This window comes from Notolepis coatsorum, assembly GCF_963971535.1.
Source record: "Notolepis coatsorum genome assembly, chromosome: 19".
Taxonomy (NCBI): Eukaryota; Metazoa; Chordata; class Actinopteri; order Aulopiformes; family Paralepididae; genus Notolepis; species Notolepis coatsorum.
In genome coordinates, this window is record NC_140183.1 from 54,953,706 (window position 1) to 54,971,893 (window position 18,188).

General features: G+C 43.8%; 1 protein-coding gene across 1 annotated transcript in view; it reads left to right on the forward strand.

The window, feature by feature from the left end:
* inpp5b (inositol polyphosphate-5-phosphatase B) overlaps positions 1-18,188 on the forward strand; it is a 59,742-nt gene that overhangs the window by 30,257 nt on the left and 11,297 nt on the right. The window contains exons 10-11 of the mRNA XM_084335857.1: positions 11,595-11,830; positions 15,042-15,164. Of these exons, the coding sequence (XP_084191983.1) occupies positions 11,595-11,830; positions 15,042-15,164 (359 nt within the window). The remainder of the gene's footprint in view (positions 1-11,594; positions 11,831-15,041; positions 15,165-18,188) is intronic.

An 18,188-nucleotide genomic window follows, 5' to 3' on the forward strand; every position in this document is an offset into this window, starting at 1 on the left:
ACCACCCACAGACGCTACCATTTTGATCAAATGATTCTCGTCACCATTGTTAATACGATCCCATTCAGTACATCGTGATTTTAATGGGTTTTTTTTTTTTTGTTTTTTTTTTTAGACACCAGTTCACTGCATAATACAGTAATATCTTTTTAAATTTGTAAACCATAATACTTCATGGTTTAAAAAAACAAAAAAAAAACAGAATACATATGAGAGGGGGGTAAGAGGGGTAAGAGCCTCAGAGGGAGGGAGGGGGTAAGAGCCTTGTAGGTAGGGGTAAGAGTTTAGTGTCCTCGACGACGGAGCGGGCGTGGTGTGCAAGCAAAACCTGTAATGTTTTCATGCTTGCTTGAATTTTGGGCAGATAAAAACATGAATGAATGAATGAACATACAGCAACAACTGGACAATACCCACAAAAAAGATATTTATGGGCAATTTGGCGAGTTCAGACCTCAACCAAACAAGCATGTTGAGCCTCACGGCTCAGTGGATGATGAAAACTTCGAGATGAAGCCTTGTTACAAGCCCAAGACTTCCCTGGCTTGCATTAGGCCTGGCAATTTTTTGCCATTGCTATATACATTGGTTTCTTGTTTGAATGCATTTATTTCTATAGACTGATGTATTTTTCTGCCACGAAAAATGGAGCCTCTAATAATTGCCCAAAACGTAAGCTGTAAAAGATAAGCTAAAACACGTACAATGCCACTTATTCTGAGATGATAATTCATGTATCTGGATAACCAATGCACGGATTTTGTCGAGGCCGGTAGCGTTATTTCGGGGAAATTGATATCTATAGTCTGGTGTAGTTTTCATCCACGAAAAATGGAGGATGTAATAATTATTATTGCTCGAGAGTCTCTATGAATAATAATAATTAGAGCCTCCATTTTTTGTGGATGAAAACTACACCAGACTATAGATACCAATTTCCCCGAAATAACACTACCGGCCTCGACAAAATCCAGATAATAACAAAATTGGTTATCCAGATACAGATGAATTAGCATATTAGAATAACAAATAACACTAAAAGACATACGTAACATCCAATTTGGTTTTTCTCCAGCGCGACCAGCACGTCTTTCGTTATTGGCATGTCTAATAAAGCTGTTGTGCGTGCACGGGTACAACAGATCAGTCAACAATGTCGAGCTAAAAAGTGAAGAAGATGAGGCTTCAATATCTTTTCGTGGTTTGATGCAGTGGACAGAATAATCGGCCAAAACCAACCAGTGATCCCTCCGTTGTCCACAGTAATGTGGCCGGTTAGCCCATCCAAAGCGCCCGACGTTGTGACTAGTTGTGTTCAGCGGGACTATAGCGATCAAGTATATAATGAATATTATCTTTTACGTTGTTCGTTATATGTTTTGTCTATCTGTCTGTAATCTATGTGGTTAGCGCGCAGCATGGCCATAATGTTTTTAGTGTAGGAAAAGTATCCTAAATCCTACCTGTATCTAACCCATCGTGTAGGTTTAGCTGGTACATTACTTCCAGAGGTACAGCGAAAATTTCCTGTGTAACTGTTTTGGTTCATTCAGAAATATATAGACTATAGAGAGTTGCTCTCCTCAATTGTGCCGGGCTGGGAGCGAACCAAGACTGCAGTGTGTACGCAAACCAGAGGGGGGAGAGGGAGGGGGGGAGTTCGCACTCAAGGACGGAGCGAGGACGGAGCGGAGCATCGTTATTAGAGGGAGGGGGTAAGAGCCTCAGAGGGAGGGGGTAAGAGCCTCAGAGGGAGGGGGTAAGAGCCTCAGAGGGAGGGAGGGGGTAAGATCCTCAGAGGAGGGGGTAAGAGCCTCGGAGGGAGGGGGTAAGAGCCTCAGAGGAGGGGGAGTGGTGGCGACACGCTGACTTGGTGTTTAGTCAAGAGCTGCCCTTTCATAAAACTGGACCACCTTGTTTTACTGTATGCAAAACTATTACATGAATGAACTATCGGCTATTATAAGCTATTAGCTTGATTTAAAAAAAAAAAAAAAAAAAAAAAAAAAGCCTCAACTACATAAGAGGGTTGCTCTTTACTGCCTTGCTTTAATTTAATTACCATATTGTCCAGAATATAAGATGGTAAATTTCATTTATATATAGTACAAGACTTTTTCAGACACAAATAACACCTGAAAAAGCAAGTACCGGTAGTCTTTTATTCACACTCTGGAGAATGGAGGTGTTGTGGTGAAGAAAGTTCAGCAATATTTCATCCCCTTTCCTAGTAAGCCAGTGTGACATGTTTGGTATTAAAGGGGACATGCATTGCTATTCCTTGCACTATTTGGGCAACTTTACACAATTCCTGTGAGTCTATTGAACACATCTGTAAGGTTTAGGCCAGATCCCCACCCACGGCTTCCCTCCCCCTAACTCAGCCAAACGAGTTAGTATAGCGATCAGCCCAAGCCAAGGCAATGCTGACTCTCCGGGAGTCGAGACAGCAGCCTCTTGCATTGGGGACGAGCGCAATCTCCGCTACGCCACCTGACCGCCCCATTGTTTTATATTTCTAATGGAGTACTCAAAAGCATCATTTTCCAGCCTCAGGATTTCAGCCTGTTATTGGATGGGCTCCGCCCATAAGTGCTTTCAGTGACAGTCACCCACACAGCGTGATACATACGAGAGAGAGCGAGGGAGAGAGAGGAGAGATGCGTCCCCGACACACACGCAGTCAAGTTTGCGTGTAATGCTCCGACGAGGGACAGAGAGAGAGGAGAGATGCGTCCCGGACACACACGCAGTCAAGTTTGTGTGTGTGTGTGTGTCCGACAAGGGAGAGAGATGGCGCACACACATTTACACACACTTCTGCAGTCTCCCGCCGCCTCTCTCTCTCTCTCCCTCCCTCTCCTCGCTCATTCTCTGCCTGTCAAACCCTGTTTGAGGAAGTGTCGGGTTACATTATGCCTACGTCCCCGACACACACGCAATCAAGTTTGTGTGTGTGTGTCCCTGACGAGTGAGAGAGATGGCGCACACACATTTACACACACTTCTGCAGTCCCTCCCGCCGTCCCTCTCTCTCTCTCTCTCTCTCTCTCTCTCTCTCTCTCTCTCTCTCTCTATCGTTCTCGCTCGTTCTCTGCCTGTGAAAACCTGTTTGAGGAAGTGTCGGGTTACACTGCACTACAACCATAGAGGGGGCGTTACTGCAAATCAGTGCTATATTAACGTCAGCAAAACTGTCAAATCAGAACAGCTTAGTTGAGTGAGAGAGGATCTCGTGAACTCGAGACTAGACTGATGAGTCAATATGGTAATTAGAGACACAGACCCATTGATACTAACCCATATTACTATAAAACCATGCTAAACACAGAAAAAAGCCATTTATAAAGCATGTCCCCTTTAACATTATGATCGCCGTGGACAAGTTTACACGTCATTCCTAGCCATGCTCATTCTGCCGAAGACGCCGTAACTCGTCTTTGATGTCAATATTTAAAAAATCTGTCATCGAAATCATATTTCCTTTCCGGAGCCCTGAGACACACTGCAAAGCTCCACTCAACTCTCTAGCGGTTCAAGAGCGCCATCTGGTGGCCGATCGGCAGATCGCCAACCGGAAATTAACCTTTGAACCGGTAGTGCTCATCCATATGTGGTCCGGGCAGCGTGTTGCTTTTTAACAGCGGAGCAGTGCAAGAATGTGACAATTTGACCATGTGACCGCGGCAACGCGGGAGAGCGGCAGTGCGGAAATAGGCTGTCTCTAAGACAAACTCTAACCTTAACCAGCTCCTTAACAGCGCCTAAACTTAACCGTTCTAACCTTAACCAACTCCGAAACAATGCCTAACCTTAACCTTAACCTTAACCATGCCTAACCTTAACCTTAACCATAGAAAGAATATTGCCATTCTCTAAGACAAACTCTAACCTTAACCAGCTCCTTAACAGCGCCTAAACTTAACCGTTCTAACCTTAACCAACTCCGAAACAATGCCTAACCTTAACCTTAACCTTAACCATGCCTAACCTTAACCGGCGAAAGAATACACGTAAAAAAAAAAAATCATGTTTAAAAAAAAAAAAAAAATTTGATGGGATTCGAACTTGTCAACAACGGACCGCAGTACCGCTGCGTTGCCAGGTGAGCTGAGCGCCGAATGAAAATCATGGCGGATTAGGGCGGTTACATAATGCTGCAAGCTCTGCCGCTCCGCCCCGCGCCAATCAGGGAAAACGCGGAAGCAACGGCAGCACTGCTCCGCTGTTATTAAGCAATAAGCGTCCGGGCACTCGCTATCGTTAGAGAGACTCCGTATTGACACAGTGAACATCGATCGGTGCAAATAACTCGAAAAAACATGATTTGGACGTATATACTATTATACAACCTGGAAATGGATCGGGCATTTCTCCATCCCATAATAGAAAAAATTCTGTTCCACGCTCATCTGCCAGCGGCGCAAGGAAGCCACGGTAAGATTCAGCGTTATATTCTAACGTGTTCATTATAAACTGCTATGATGAACATATGACCCACTCTGGATGAATCATCTAACGCTGCCCACGGAATTATAAACGATCCCCCGCCCATCCGGTCATCATCAGATGATGCGTAGAAACTTCTAGAACCACGTCCAGTTGAAATTTTTTATCTCGCACAGATTCCTACCAAACTGTATTTGATCATCAATATAATGCATTTAGGGCTATAAATCACGTTCTGAAGAAAGCTGCAGAAAACGATAAAAACATACTTATACTTTAGACCATATTTTAGTATGAATATGTGAATGAAAAAGTTTAACGTTGCTACACCCTGAACAATACATATAGGACATTGAATGGGCCATAATAATGGCAATTTAGCAATAGAATTTAAAAAGTTATAGCCCTGCAAAGAAGGGGAACTTCTCCATAGACAAATAGAGCTGGCGAGGGATGGTAAATTATGAATTTAACCCATGGCGATTAAAGTGTTAATAGATTCTTTGCAATCTTTGTCTTTGCGCTGCAAATAACTAAGCCCTGTACCACCTTCAAGAGACAGTGATGTCAACTAGGCTGCAGTAAAAAACTCAAAACCAGGTTCTCAAACATAAACATAAAGACGGACAACACGCTCATCACAGACAAGCTGGATGTAGCCAATTACTTAAACACTTTCTTCACAAACATAGCCACAACACTGGTAAACAAACTACCCTCTCACTCAGGGCAGTATGGGGTAGAACACATAGTAGCATACTACATGAACCTAGGCGTCCACAAAGACGACTTCAAACTAGAAATAGTAACTACAGATGAGGTACTCAAAAAACTGAGCGCCCTCCAACCAAACAAGGCCACTGGCCATGACAACATCCCCTCCAAATTCCTCAGAGACTCAGCAGCAGCCATCACCCCAGTCATCACACACATAATAAACCTCTCCATAAAACAGGGACACGTCCCCAAGGACTTCAAAATTGCGAGAGTAACACCCCTGCACAAAAAGGGCAGCAAATTAGACCCGGGTAACTACCGCCCTGTTTCTATCCTTACATCCATCTCGAAAGTCATGGAAAAAATAGTATACGAACAGATCGAAAAGTACCTCGCGGAAAAAAATCTAATCTACGAATTCCAATCTGGCTTCAGAACATCCCACTCCACTGACACATGCCTTCTCTACTTGAACGACCACATCAAACAAGAGGTGGACGCGGGCAAATACTGCGGCATGGTCATGCTGGACCTACAAAAGGCCTTCGACACTGTCAATCACACCATTCTGATTGACAAGCTAAAAGCAATTGGTTTTGATAGTTTATCAGTGAGCTGGATACAATCCTACCTGGAGGGGAGGGAACAGATGGTGGAAGTAAACGGTACCCTATCCCCCCCCCTCACAGTGAGCTGTGGTGTTCCACAAGGAAGCATACTAGGACCGCTACTATTCCTAATTTATGCAAATGACATGTCGTCAGCTTGTGACTGCAACTTGTTCCTGTTTGCGGACGACTCAGCCCTGCTGGTCTCTGACAAGAACAAGTTACAGGTTGAAAAAGCCCTCAGCTCGGAACTAGGCAAAATCTGCATATGGCTCGCCGACAACAAACTATCATTACACATGGGCAAAACAGAGTCCATTCTCTTCGGTTCAAATAACAAACTCAGCAAGACCGACGGCTTCTCGGTTACAGTGGGTGACAATATTATCACAAGGAAAGATGAAATTACCTACCTGGGTTCCATCCTAGAGGCTAATCTTTCCTGTGACAAAATGGCATCCAATGTAATAAAAAAAGTCAACCAACGAACGCGATTCTTGTACCGGATCTCCTCTCTGGTAAACAAGAATACCCTGAAGACTCTAGCAGGAGCACTCATTCAAGGGTACTACGACTATGCTTGCACCTCATGGTACCAAAGCACCTCAAAGGCACTAAAAAACAAATTACAAACATCTCAAAACAAGCTAGTCAGACTACTACTTGACCTGACTCCTAGAACCCACCTCACCCCTGCCCACTTTGACAACCTAGGATGGCTTAGAGTAGACGACAGAGTACAGCAACTTGCAATGGGCCTGGTCTACAAGATACACTACGCGACCAAGGTACCCATGTACATGTCAAAATACTTCCCAAAGGTCAGTGAATACCACGATCACAACACCAGAGGGAGCTCCACAAATCATGTAAAACCCAGATTCGGCTCAAACAAGGGACTAAACACGTTTCGCAATTATGCCACATCAATGTGGAACGCCCTGCCTAAAGCTGTAAAGGAATGTGAATCACTACCCACCTTCAAAAACACTCTCAAAAAACACCTACGTGAGACTGCAATTCGAAACTGGCCCCTACAAATGTCCTAACCTAGTTGTACAGTAAATGACCAAGTAAGGCTTTGTCAATATTCCAATGTACAGTGTAAAATGTGTGTGTGTCCCCTACCCAACCCCCCCCCCCCCCACCTCCAATGTACAGCCCTCACCCAACCCACCCAACCCCACCCCACCAACCTCCTCCAATGTACAGTTTCTACGCCAAATGTATATACACTCCTTTTCTGGACACTTTTGTATCACAAACAGTACTGTAGTTGCAAATCTGATATGTCATAAATGTATAGATGTAGCAGTACTGTCTATCTGTATGTCATGTATGTCATATATGTTATGATGAATTGAAAATGGGGGACCCTGGTGGAAACAAGACGAAAGTCTTTCTCTGGTCTGCATCCCCTTAACAATTGTATGTATTGAGATGTACTGTACTGTACCCATTCTGCAATCTGTTAATAAACTTTTCAATCAATCAATCAATCAATCAATCAATCAATGCTGGATGATCCACTGGCTGATCTATAGGTTTCAGATGATTGAAAAGTCAGGCCAAGTTAACCAAGTTCAGGACTGAGGTGAAGTTATGATAACATCATGGTGATCAATAAGTCTGACTGGAATAGAACCTATGGTTCTATTTTAACATCATGGTGATCAATGAGTGACTGAAATATAACTTATGGTTGTATTTAACATCATGGTGATCAATGAGTCTGACTGAAATATAACCTATGGTTCTATTTTTCAATGTGAGATACCGGTATACATTAAACTAGGCCTACCAGTAGACTACAGTTTTAATAAAAACTTTTTTTTATTTAAATAGCTCAAATAAAAAGAAAGACATTTTTAAGAAAAGTTAATAAATGTGTATCTTATGTAAAGAAGACTTCCATTTAAAAGATGTAAATATGTGTTGGAATAACTGGTCAAATAGGCTGTACTTGTTTTCTTTATAAAAACAAGATAAAAGAGGGGCTGTGTGTTATAATCAGGGTGGTCTTCTATTTAGATCAATACGGTAATACGGAAAACTGTGATACTGTGAATAATGTATATTTCAGTGGATACTGTGATTCTGTGAATAATGTATACTCAGTAGATAGTAAATTATAACACTACCTTATGCATACTGCACCTTATGTGACACTGTGAATAATGTGAATATTTTCTTCAGCTAGTTAGATAGTAAATTATATTTACAAAATTGACCCAATTGTTTACACTGCCTGTGTTGTTTTTTTTACTACCTGTACCCCCCCCCCCCCTCCCCCCCATGCTGCTATGATGCCTGAATTTCCCCAAGGGGATCAATAAAGGAATATCTTATCTTATCTTATCTTATACTACATTAAAATGGTTGTGGTGTGTTCTGACACCTGGCTAGAGAAAAAACAACTGCTGTTTTCTCCGTAAGGTCACATGCTCGCCAACATCACATGCTCCCCCAACAGGAGGGAAGACTGAATCCTCTGTCCATCACTCTGCTTAAAATGAATATCGAACAAAAAACAACAGTGTTCTGCAGATAAGCTTCGGGTATGCAGCCTCTTGCATCACCTTGCTCAAGGGCACGTCAGTGGTTGGTATTGAGGGAAGGGAGATAGTTATTCATTCACTTCCCCGCCCAGATTTTTCCTGCCGGTCCGGGGGATCGAACCAGCTTCCCTGGTTAACTTCCGAGTAGAATCCACATGCGGTTAAAGCTTCTGTGTCATGGTGATTTGCCTCCGTAAACAATGGCTGCTGCTGTATTCCTTGTGTGATTTCACGTCTATCTTTGGTGCATTCAAGACGGCGGGTCGAGGTCCAAGGTTTTGTTGAATAAAAAAGCTCTGGAAGGAAACGCTGCAATGCCAAAAAACTGCTCTGATTACATTGATTATTGTATTTTTCTATCTATTCGGCAATAACTCAATTCAATAAAATTCAATTCATTAAATCATTATTTTGCCCATCCCTACTAAAACCATGGATGTCAGTTGTCCTATTTCACTATTGGGCTCACTATGAAGACAACATCGCTGTAGCGTGATAGACTGAGAGGGTGAAAACAAAAGACGCTGAAATGACAATTTCCAATTACATACGTTGTTCTTAATTTCAGTTGTAGTAATTGTAAAATCAATTGATTAGCTATTGTAGCGTCTAAAATTGTGATGGTTTGGAAACCGTGATGTCTTCTAACGGCACTTATAGTGAAAGCGGTTAATCCCAACATCCTTAGTACCGACCCCCCAGCTTGAAATGTGAAGTGAAACAATATCATATATAATAATGTAGTAATATAGCTCGCATGGCTTTGATTTTGACTTATGACCGCCATCGACTGAGATCTGAGTGAAATTTCAGATCCGTCGCGCAGAAGAGACTTCTAAATAATGGGATAGGAAGGAGTGTATGTGTGTGTGGTGGGGGGGGGGTGGACAGTGTGCGTTTGGGGGGGGGGGGGGGGGGACGGTGTGTGTGGGGGGGTGGACGGTGTGTGTGTGGGGGGTGGACTGTGTGTGGGGGGGTGGACGGTGTGTGTGGGGGGGGTGGACGGTGTGTGTGGGGGGGGTGGACTGTGTGTGTGGGGGGGGTGGACTGTGTGTGGGGGGGTGGACGGTGTGTGTGGGGGGGGTGGACGGTGTGTGTGTGGGGGGGGTGGACGGTTGTGTGTGTTTGGGGGGGGTGGACTGTGTGTGTGTGGGGGGGGTGGACTGTGTGTGGGGGGGTGGACGGTGTGTGTGGGGGGGGTGGACGGTGTGTGTGTGGGGGGGGTGGACGGTTGTGTGTGTTTGGGGGGGGTGGACTGTGTGGGGATGGAGGGGTGGATGTGTGTGTTTGGGGCAGGTGGACGGTGGGGTGGACGGTGTGTGGAGGGGACGTGTGTGTGGGGGGGTGGACGGTGTGTGTGGGGATGGACGGATGGATGTGTGTGTTTGGGGGAGGTGGACGGTGGGGGTGGACGGGGGGGTGGGTGTGTGTGTTTGGGTGGGGTGGACGGTGTGTGGGGGGGTGGACGGTGTGTGTGGGGATGGACGGATGGATGTGTGTTTGGGGGAGGTGGACGGTGGGGGTGGACGGGGGGGTGGGTGTGTGTGTTTGGGTGGGGTGGACGGTGTGTGGAGGGGACGTGTGTGTGGGGATGGACGGGTGGATGTGTGTGTGTGGGGGGGTGGACGGTGTGTGTGGGGATGGACGGATGGATGTGTGTGTTTGGGTGGGGTGGACGGTGTGTGGAGGGGACGTGTGTGTGGGGATGGACGGGTGGATGTGTGTGTGTGGGGGGGTGGACGGTGTGTGTGGGGATGGACGGATGGATGTGTGTGTTTGGGTGGGGTGGACGGTGTGTGGAGGGGACGTGTGTGTGGGGATGGACGGGTGGATGTGTGTGTTTGGGGGAGGTGGACGGTGTGTGTGGGGGGGGTGGTGGACAGGTGTATGTGTGGGGCGTGAGGGAGGGAGGGGGGGGGGTGGACGGCATGTGTGTGGGGGTGTGTGTCAGGGAGTTTGCCGTAGCAGTTGGGTTGTTGCATATTAATGATGTTGGGAAGCCCTGTAGCTGCATGACCAGCGTTACATCAACATGGCGTCTAGTAAACCATACTGGGGCTGCAACTATCCATTATTTTAGTAATCCTGCATTCTACCCATTATTCCATCGATTAATCAGATAAGAAATTACTTTTGTTTTAAAGTTATTTTCTTGAGCAACTTGGATAACGTAACATAATAACTAGCCAGTGCCACCATATTGATTTACGTTCTTAACCAGCCATTACATGTAGCCATAATAAAGTTAACGTACATTCTTTACTAGCCATCATTTCAATAATGGCAATCAAACCATTATAGATTTACGTTAAATGCTAATGACAACGTTACCTTGTGTCAGCTCAGCTCTGTGGACTGAATGCATTCTGCTGAGATGCTGAAGCATTGACGAAGTGCTATTGTGGTGCTAGTTTGATTTTACAATAGACACACTGTACAGGGTTTTCCTTTTCTTTCTGCTTGAAATTATCCCAAAACTTGACAATTTCTGGCGTTTTCTAGGGCCTTTCTCTCTTTGCTCATCGCTATTTTCTCTTGTCTTCCACGTTGCAATCCGCGCTTCAAATCTCTTCACGTTCACATTCCAGCCTCTTTGGTGGTCCACAGGCAGCATAAGCAACATTAATTATCGTCCGTGTGAAACACAAGAAATTATAATTTGCCTCGTGTGGGCACGTGCCTGGAGCTGCGTTTTCGCACATGTAGCGCACGGCACGCAATTCTCCGTGGCAGACGTGTTCCCACAATTCTGTACTTGGTCTAGGCGAGGGGTGGCATGTATTGTAATTTTTCTAATTATTTATTTAAAATAAAACGATTAAATTACAAATGAACAGTTAACAGGAATTAACTTCAGTATAAGGTAAAAATGTACAAACCGAAAACGACTAAATGGCTGCTGGAGACCAAGGAGGGAGAGCATAGCACCAGCCATTTCCTTTTATACTGCTCGTCATCATCAACCCCCAAACTGAAACACCTGTGGGGCTCTAGTCACATTTCTTAAGGAATAATAACTTGCATAAATGTCCTAATAGCCTTTGTGATAAGTGCACTTAGTGAAAATAAGACTAGAACATTCACACCAGCTATTCCACAAAACAAATCTACTGTTGACAAATTCTGCTTTATATGTCATGGAATAGTCATGGGGAAAGGTGATGGAATTGGATTAGTACAAAATATGTAGGAAGTAACCCCCGACTACCGACTACCAACCTGTTCCTTCACCTACCGTGTCCCGTCTCTCTGAACACCCTAGGTGGCCATGTGGACATCGACCTGGAGGTGTTTGTGAACCGCTCCATGGCGCCGGAGCTGAACTCGGGCCGGCAGCAGATCGAGGACATCCTGGTGCTCCACCTGGAGCGGGGCAAGGACTACTTCATCTCCGTCTCGGGGAACTACCTGCCCAGCTGCTACGGAAGTTCCATCCACACGCTGTGCCGGCTGAGGGAGCCCATCCAGGACACGCCTGCGGAGGCCCTCCAACAGCTGGTCAGTGCTGCCACCCTCTGGGCGCAGAGTGAAGTGCCTAGCTGAGACGACTGGATCGCTGCCGAGGCGTTTTGATTTGCCGCGATGGAATAGTCTCTCTCTGCGCCGCCTTCTCTCTCCTGTGTGGACACTGCTGACGCTTACTGGATGTCATCCTAGGCTCCTCTGCTCCTTCCTTGGCAGCAAAGGCACTCAAATTGCTCCTAGAAGTTGTACAATCTCATCCTAAATCAAAAAATCGAATATCTCCTGGGTGGCGTTATGACTTCACCACGAAAGCTAATGGTTAACTCCGAAGTACTCAAACGTGTAAAGCTTTTGCCCTTTCTTTAGATTTAGGATGGGATTGTACAACTTCTAGGAGCAAGCCGAGCTCCTTTGCTGCAAGGAAGGCATGCAGGAAAGACCTATGATGAGATTTGATGATCGATCAACTCACGCACAGAAGCGAAGGCAGCATAGAGATAATTATAGTGTCTGTCGAAATTCTTCAATAGCGACACAGTTGTCTTGGTTAGGGGCTAGTGCAGAGCAGGGACACATTTATGTGGCCCTGAAACGTAAAGAGAGCACCTCTGTCTTTACATGGTGATGGATAGATGTGAAAGCATGCATGCTATGGTTATGTGTGTTGTATGGATATAGGACTGGTTACCTGCAGAGCTCCTATCATGTCGATGTATGTGGCAAAGTTGTACAATTAACCTTAATACTGTCTTTTTTACTATTTTGTACCCTACTACTAATATACTATACTACTACCTATTAGGGATGCTCCGATATTGGTATCGGTATCGGCCGCCGATTTCAGTAAAATAGCTGGATCGGGTATCTGTAAAAAAAAGAAAAATAATATCGGATATTTAAAAAAAAATGTATAAGAAATAACCATTCAGTACATTTATATCTATGTGTTAATTTGTTACATTTAGTTTCACTAAGTTAGGAAAGTAATGTTTTAAGTCAAGCCTGATGTTTACTTGCACAAAAGAATGATCCCAGTCTCTTCCACACAGTGACAGTGAGGCATACAGTTTATTAATTGAATGAATGAAGTTTATTTTCTGTCTTTGTTTACAACAAATCAAAAACACACTTGTGAGCCTTTACAACTCTTAAAAACAAAATATATTTTAATATAAAAAATCGGTGCATCCCTACTACCTATCATGCTAATATGTCTATTCTACTATGCACTATTTGACAAATAAAGACACTAATAATAACACTTTGCTGGCAGAGAGGTACCTCTCTTGCTGACTTGTTCACAATTTGTGAGTCGCTTTGGATAAAAGCGTTCACTAAATCACTAAATGTAAAATGTAAATGTACATAACAAAGGAGTTGGAGGTTGCCAGATTGACCATATTCACACGGTGGCCATTTTGCTCATGTCATGCCCAGGTTGGGTTCATTTCCACCCTGTTCCCAAAGAGAGCAAAATGGCCACTGTGTGAATATGGTCATATACTACCGTAATTCCTCTAATAGTAACCCCGGCTTGTATTTGTTTCAACTGTAGCGGGTACCAGGCTTGTATTAGGAGGAGGCATGTATAAGAGAGAGGCCTATATTTCTAATTTTCAAACGGATCATAATGAATAAATCAACATTTTGTGTCAGTTTGAACCCAGTAAAATGTACTGGGTTCATTTATTGAAACCAAGTACTGTATGAAATAGTAAACAGTGCAATTACAGGTGGTCACTGGTCATTTCAACGTTAGCCAGTTAGCAGCTCCGGGTGCTGTGGGTATCAACGTTGGCTCTCATAACGTTAGCCAGTTAGCAGCTCCGGGTGCTGTGGGTGATTGATTGATTGATTGATTGATTGATTGATTGAAAAGTTTATTAACAGATTGCAGAATGGGTACAGTACAGCTCAATACATACAATTGTTAAGGGGATGCAGACCAGAGAAAGACTTTCGTCTTGTTTACATCAGGGTCCCCCATTTTCAATTCATCATAACATATATGACATACAGATAGACAGTACTGCTACATCTATACATTTATGACATATCAGATTTGCAAATACAGTACTGTTTGTGATACAAAAAGTGTCCAGAAAAAGAGTGTATATACATTTGACGTAGAAACTGTACATTGGGGGAGGTTGGGTGGGTGGGTGGGGGCTGTACATTGGAGGTGGGGGGGACGACGACGACACACTGTTCATTGGAATACTGACAAAGCCATACTTGGTCATTTACTGTACAACTGGGTTAGGACATTTGTAGGGGCCAGTTTTGAATTGCAGTCTCCCATAGGTGTTCTTTCAGAGTGTTTTTGAAAGTGGGTAGTGATTCACATTCCTTTACAGCTTTGGGTAGGGCGTGGCAACGTTGGCTCTCATAGCGTTAGCCAGTTAGCAGCTCCGGGTGCTGTGGGTAGCAACATGCTCTTTTACCGTCAGCTACTTTCAGCTCTGTTGTTGTTGTGTTATGTGTTATGTGCTACGCGCGACCCGTGTTCCATACGGAAGTAAGGAGAGGTTCGCTCACGCGTATATTAGTAACCCGGTTTGTATTAGGAGGCCGGCTTATAATTGCTTAGCTCAACAGCGCACCCGGATATTAATAGAGACCCGGATTTTAATAGAAAACAGGTTACTATTAGAGGAATTACGGTATGTGAGTTGGTCGTATCAAAATAAAAGCAGGATTTCTTCATCTTGAGTAAATTAATATATCGATCCATAAAGGATTGCCAACTTGTGATCTGCTACTGTAAATTAAAACTACACAAAGTGAAATCACAGATGTCGTTCTGTGACTTTTCGCTGCAGACTTTTTTTCTACTACTGTTCTACTGTTGATGCAGGCAAAACCCTGCTGAGATAAATTGGGGAGTTGCTTTTTATTTTGTCCTAAGAAAGGGCCTCATGCAGTGCTCAAGTCAGGGTGGGACATTAGGTTTTGTGGAGCTTGTTGCCAAGCTGGAAATCACCCTTGACCTGGAACACAGTGCCAGCAGGAGGGGCTGTCCATGGGGGTATTAGCATTACAAAACAGCCTGCTGTCTTCCAAAATATGCTCACTGGATGGCTGCTGATGTGTTTGATTTTCAAATGTCATAGATCAAGAGAGTGTTTGTTAGTAGAAATCCTATCCAATGTTTACTATGTATTTTCCTATCTCGTTCGACCTGTCGATGTGCTCCCCGCTGCACTCCTCACATTGAGTTTTCCACCGTTGACTTTTTCGACAGGCTGAGACGACTGGGGATGAGGGCGTGGGGGATGAGAGCGCGGTGAGCACCGAGAAGCCTCTGCACATTCCTAAGGAGATCTGGATGATGGTGGATCACCTGTTCCGTAATGCCATCAAACAGGTCAGGGACTCATGACATTGAAGCCTTTTATTTTATGCCCGTGCTGCACTAATTAAAGAGCGCCGTGCTCCCTTCCTTTTGTACTTTGTTTTGCAGTTTTAAAAACCCTTAAATAATTCTAAGTGTGTGTGCGCGAGCTTCTTAAAAAGGACAGATGAACTTATGTCCGCTGCTCACCACAGCAACCCAGCAGAGTGAAAAGCTGGAATGTTTGGAGTTTTTTTCTTTTTGCTTCATTTTCTTTTTTCTTTTTCTTGGGAGATACTAGGATGACTCAACAGAATAGCTTCGCCTGGAGGGACACAGCTTGCTTTCACTGGCCTCTGGGTTGTTTTAGCTAAGGGAATAGACAGCAGCTTGTTTTCTCAAAGTCTCTGGGTTGCTTTTAGCTAATGGGATAGACAGCAGAAATGATATTCCACTTGTCCCGCCCCCCCCTGGTTCAATACCTTTTTAATTTAACATTGTACACACATGTGCCTCGGAGAATACTGTTCTCCTAAAAAATAAAATAATATGTTGTAAACTAATACGGCTGCTGCCGATAAACGTGTCTGGGGTTGTTACTCAATGAAAGTAATATTACACATTACCTGTTACTTCTCTCAAAAGTAACATGTTACTCCCTGGGGAAAGTAACTTGTTACACTACTCGTTTACTTTACTTGCGTTAGACCTGAGGATGCGGAGGCTTGCTGCGCCAGGCTTTGCATGTGCCTTGGTGAAGAGAGGGAACGCTTGGCACTCGGCTGTGTTCTCGCTGTGATTCTCCTCGTCTCTCACAGCACAAGAGAACAAGAAAAGAATCGGGGAAACCAGGGGAATGTTTCGATTCACTATTTGCTAATGATGCCAGTGAAGAGATAATGACCGTCTCCTCTCTCAGTGCACAGTTCAGACTTCAACATTATCGCAGCACACAGGGATAGGAAAAGAAGCTGTGAGATGGATAGTGAGTCCACTTTTGGTGGGAAACACGGACACCGTCGCCATTGGTGGCCGTTGTATTTGGCCTGGATAAGACGTGTCAGCAGGGCGTTGTTTGAAATAGTTTGTTTTGTTAGTGCATCATGTTAAGTAGATAAATTAGAATATTGTGGAAAAGTTATTTTATTTCAGTAATTCAATTCAAAAAGCGAAACTCTCGTAGATTATCTACTCCTTTTTTGGACATGTCTGCTAACCAAACACATTGCTCTTGACCTTTTTGTTTATAATTCCTTTTTTTCTTTTTTTTTTATGTTTTTTTTTATGTTTTTTTTATTTGTTGTTATGATTGTTTGGTTTGACTGAAAAAGATACCGTGATTTGTTTGGAGGAATATGGAGAAATACATGTTCAAAAATAAACTTTTCATTCATTCATTCATTCATTCATTCATTATAGATTCATTACACACAAAGTGAAATATTTCAAGCCTTTATTTGTTTTAATTTAGATTATTATGTCTTACAGCTCATGAAAGCCCAAAATTCTGTATCACCAATAAAAAATTTAAAATAGATGTATTTTTCTTTTGTATATAGAAATGTCGGCCTTCTGAAAAGTATGTTCATCTATGTTCACTCAGTACTTGGTTGGGGCTCCTTTTGCACAAATGACTGCATCAATACAGCTAAATATATAGACTTGTCCACGATATTCTAATTTATTGAGCTGCACCTGTACTTTCTAACACTGGCCACCATTGAGTGTTCGCGCTGTTGTGAAAAGTTATGTTAGATCTGGTTACAGGCACGCTCCTTCAGTATTCCTTTATGGTATTGGTATTTCCCAAGACATTTCCCCATTTCCCTATCTGGGCATTTAATATTACTCTTGTGAATTTCTGGGTGACATAAAGCTAAGAGGTAATGAGTATTTCTGGGACTTGATAGTCTTTGGCATGATTTATGTCCGTTAGTTTTGTCCTAAAGTTGTGGTTTGACAAACACCACTTAACCCCTGTTAACTCCCCCAAGTTGTTTTCTTCCAAAAAGAGGCGTGACGACCACACATCAGGGTGGATGACGTATTGCCAGTCTGATGTATGACGTATATGACACTGCGACGACGTGGCTGAAGGTTGTAGTTTGTCGACTAAACTACACTTGAGTGTTTTTTGGAAATACATGTCAAACTAATTTATTTAGACTTTGCAGATCAATCTAAGTAGACTCAATAATGCTGAGGATTTTTCAACAGCTTTATTGTAAACAACTCTTTTCTTTATAATCACATTTCCACTTACATAGACAGTTTTCTGTTGTTGTTCTATAGTCTACAAGCTGAATACAATTCCTACCTCATACAACCTTTGCTAAGTCAATTCTCACCATTGTCTTTGTTCTGGCAATGTTTACATCCCGTCCGTGTTATGTTTCACTTTCGTTTTTTGGCGAAGTTGTATTGAGTCCGACCTCCTTCGATTGACAGGCAGTTAACCCGTTAGATCTTGAGGAAGTTTGTGTGGACCAATCAAATGAAGCACAAGGGCGTGTTTACACGCCTCCAGTGCACTCGTTTTGTTTTCTACGTCACCCCTGTGCTCGTGGTGGCCATCTTGCGTGCTGTAAGAACACCTGATTGTCAGATGCCCCTTTCTCCTACTGTGCGCCAATTTCAACTAATGGTGAAAAACTCCATGGAATATCTTAAAATATTGTTATATACTGCAAAATGTCATACAGACGAGACTACACAGTAAGGCATAGGAGCTTTTGAACTAGAGGGCAGGGCCAAATGGAATATTAACCTTACATACATGCTTTAATAAGGGGATGTGGCTCACCAAGCTAAAGGTGCTCCCATAGTCGAGCGGACTGAACACGGAGCAGACTCCCGCGGGCTCAAAGCTGACCCAAAGGGTACTCAAAGCGGACCCAACGCAGAGTCCAAGTGCGAAGCTCCTATTTTCTGACGCGCGGACGTCCGCGGCGCCCACTTGGTGTCACACAAACTGGCGCGAGGTGTAAACTGGTGTAAACTGGTGTAAACTGGTGCGAGACATGTAGGAAATTGGTCCGCGGAGATCCGCTCGACTAT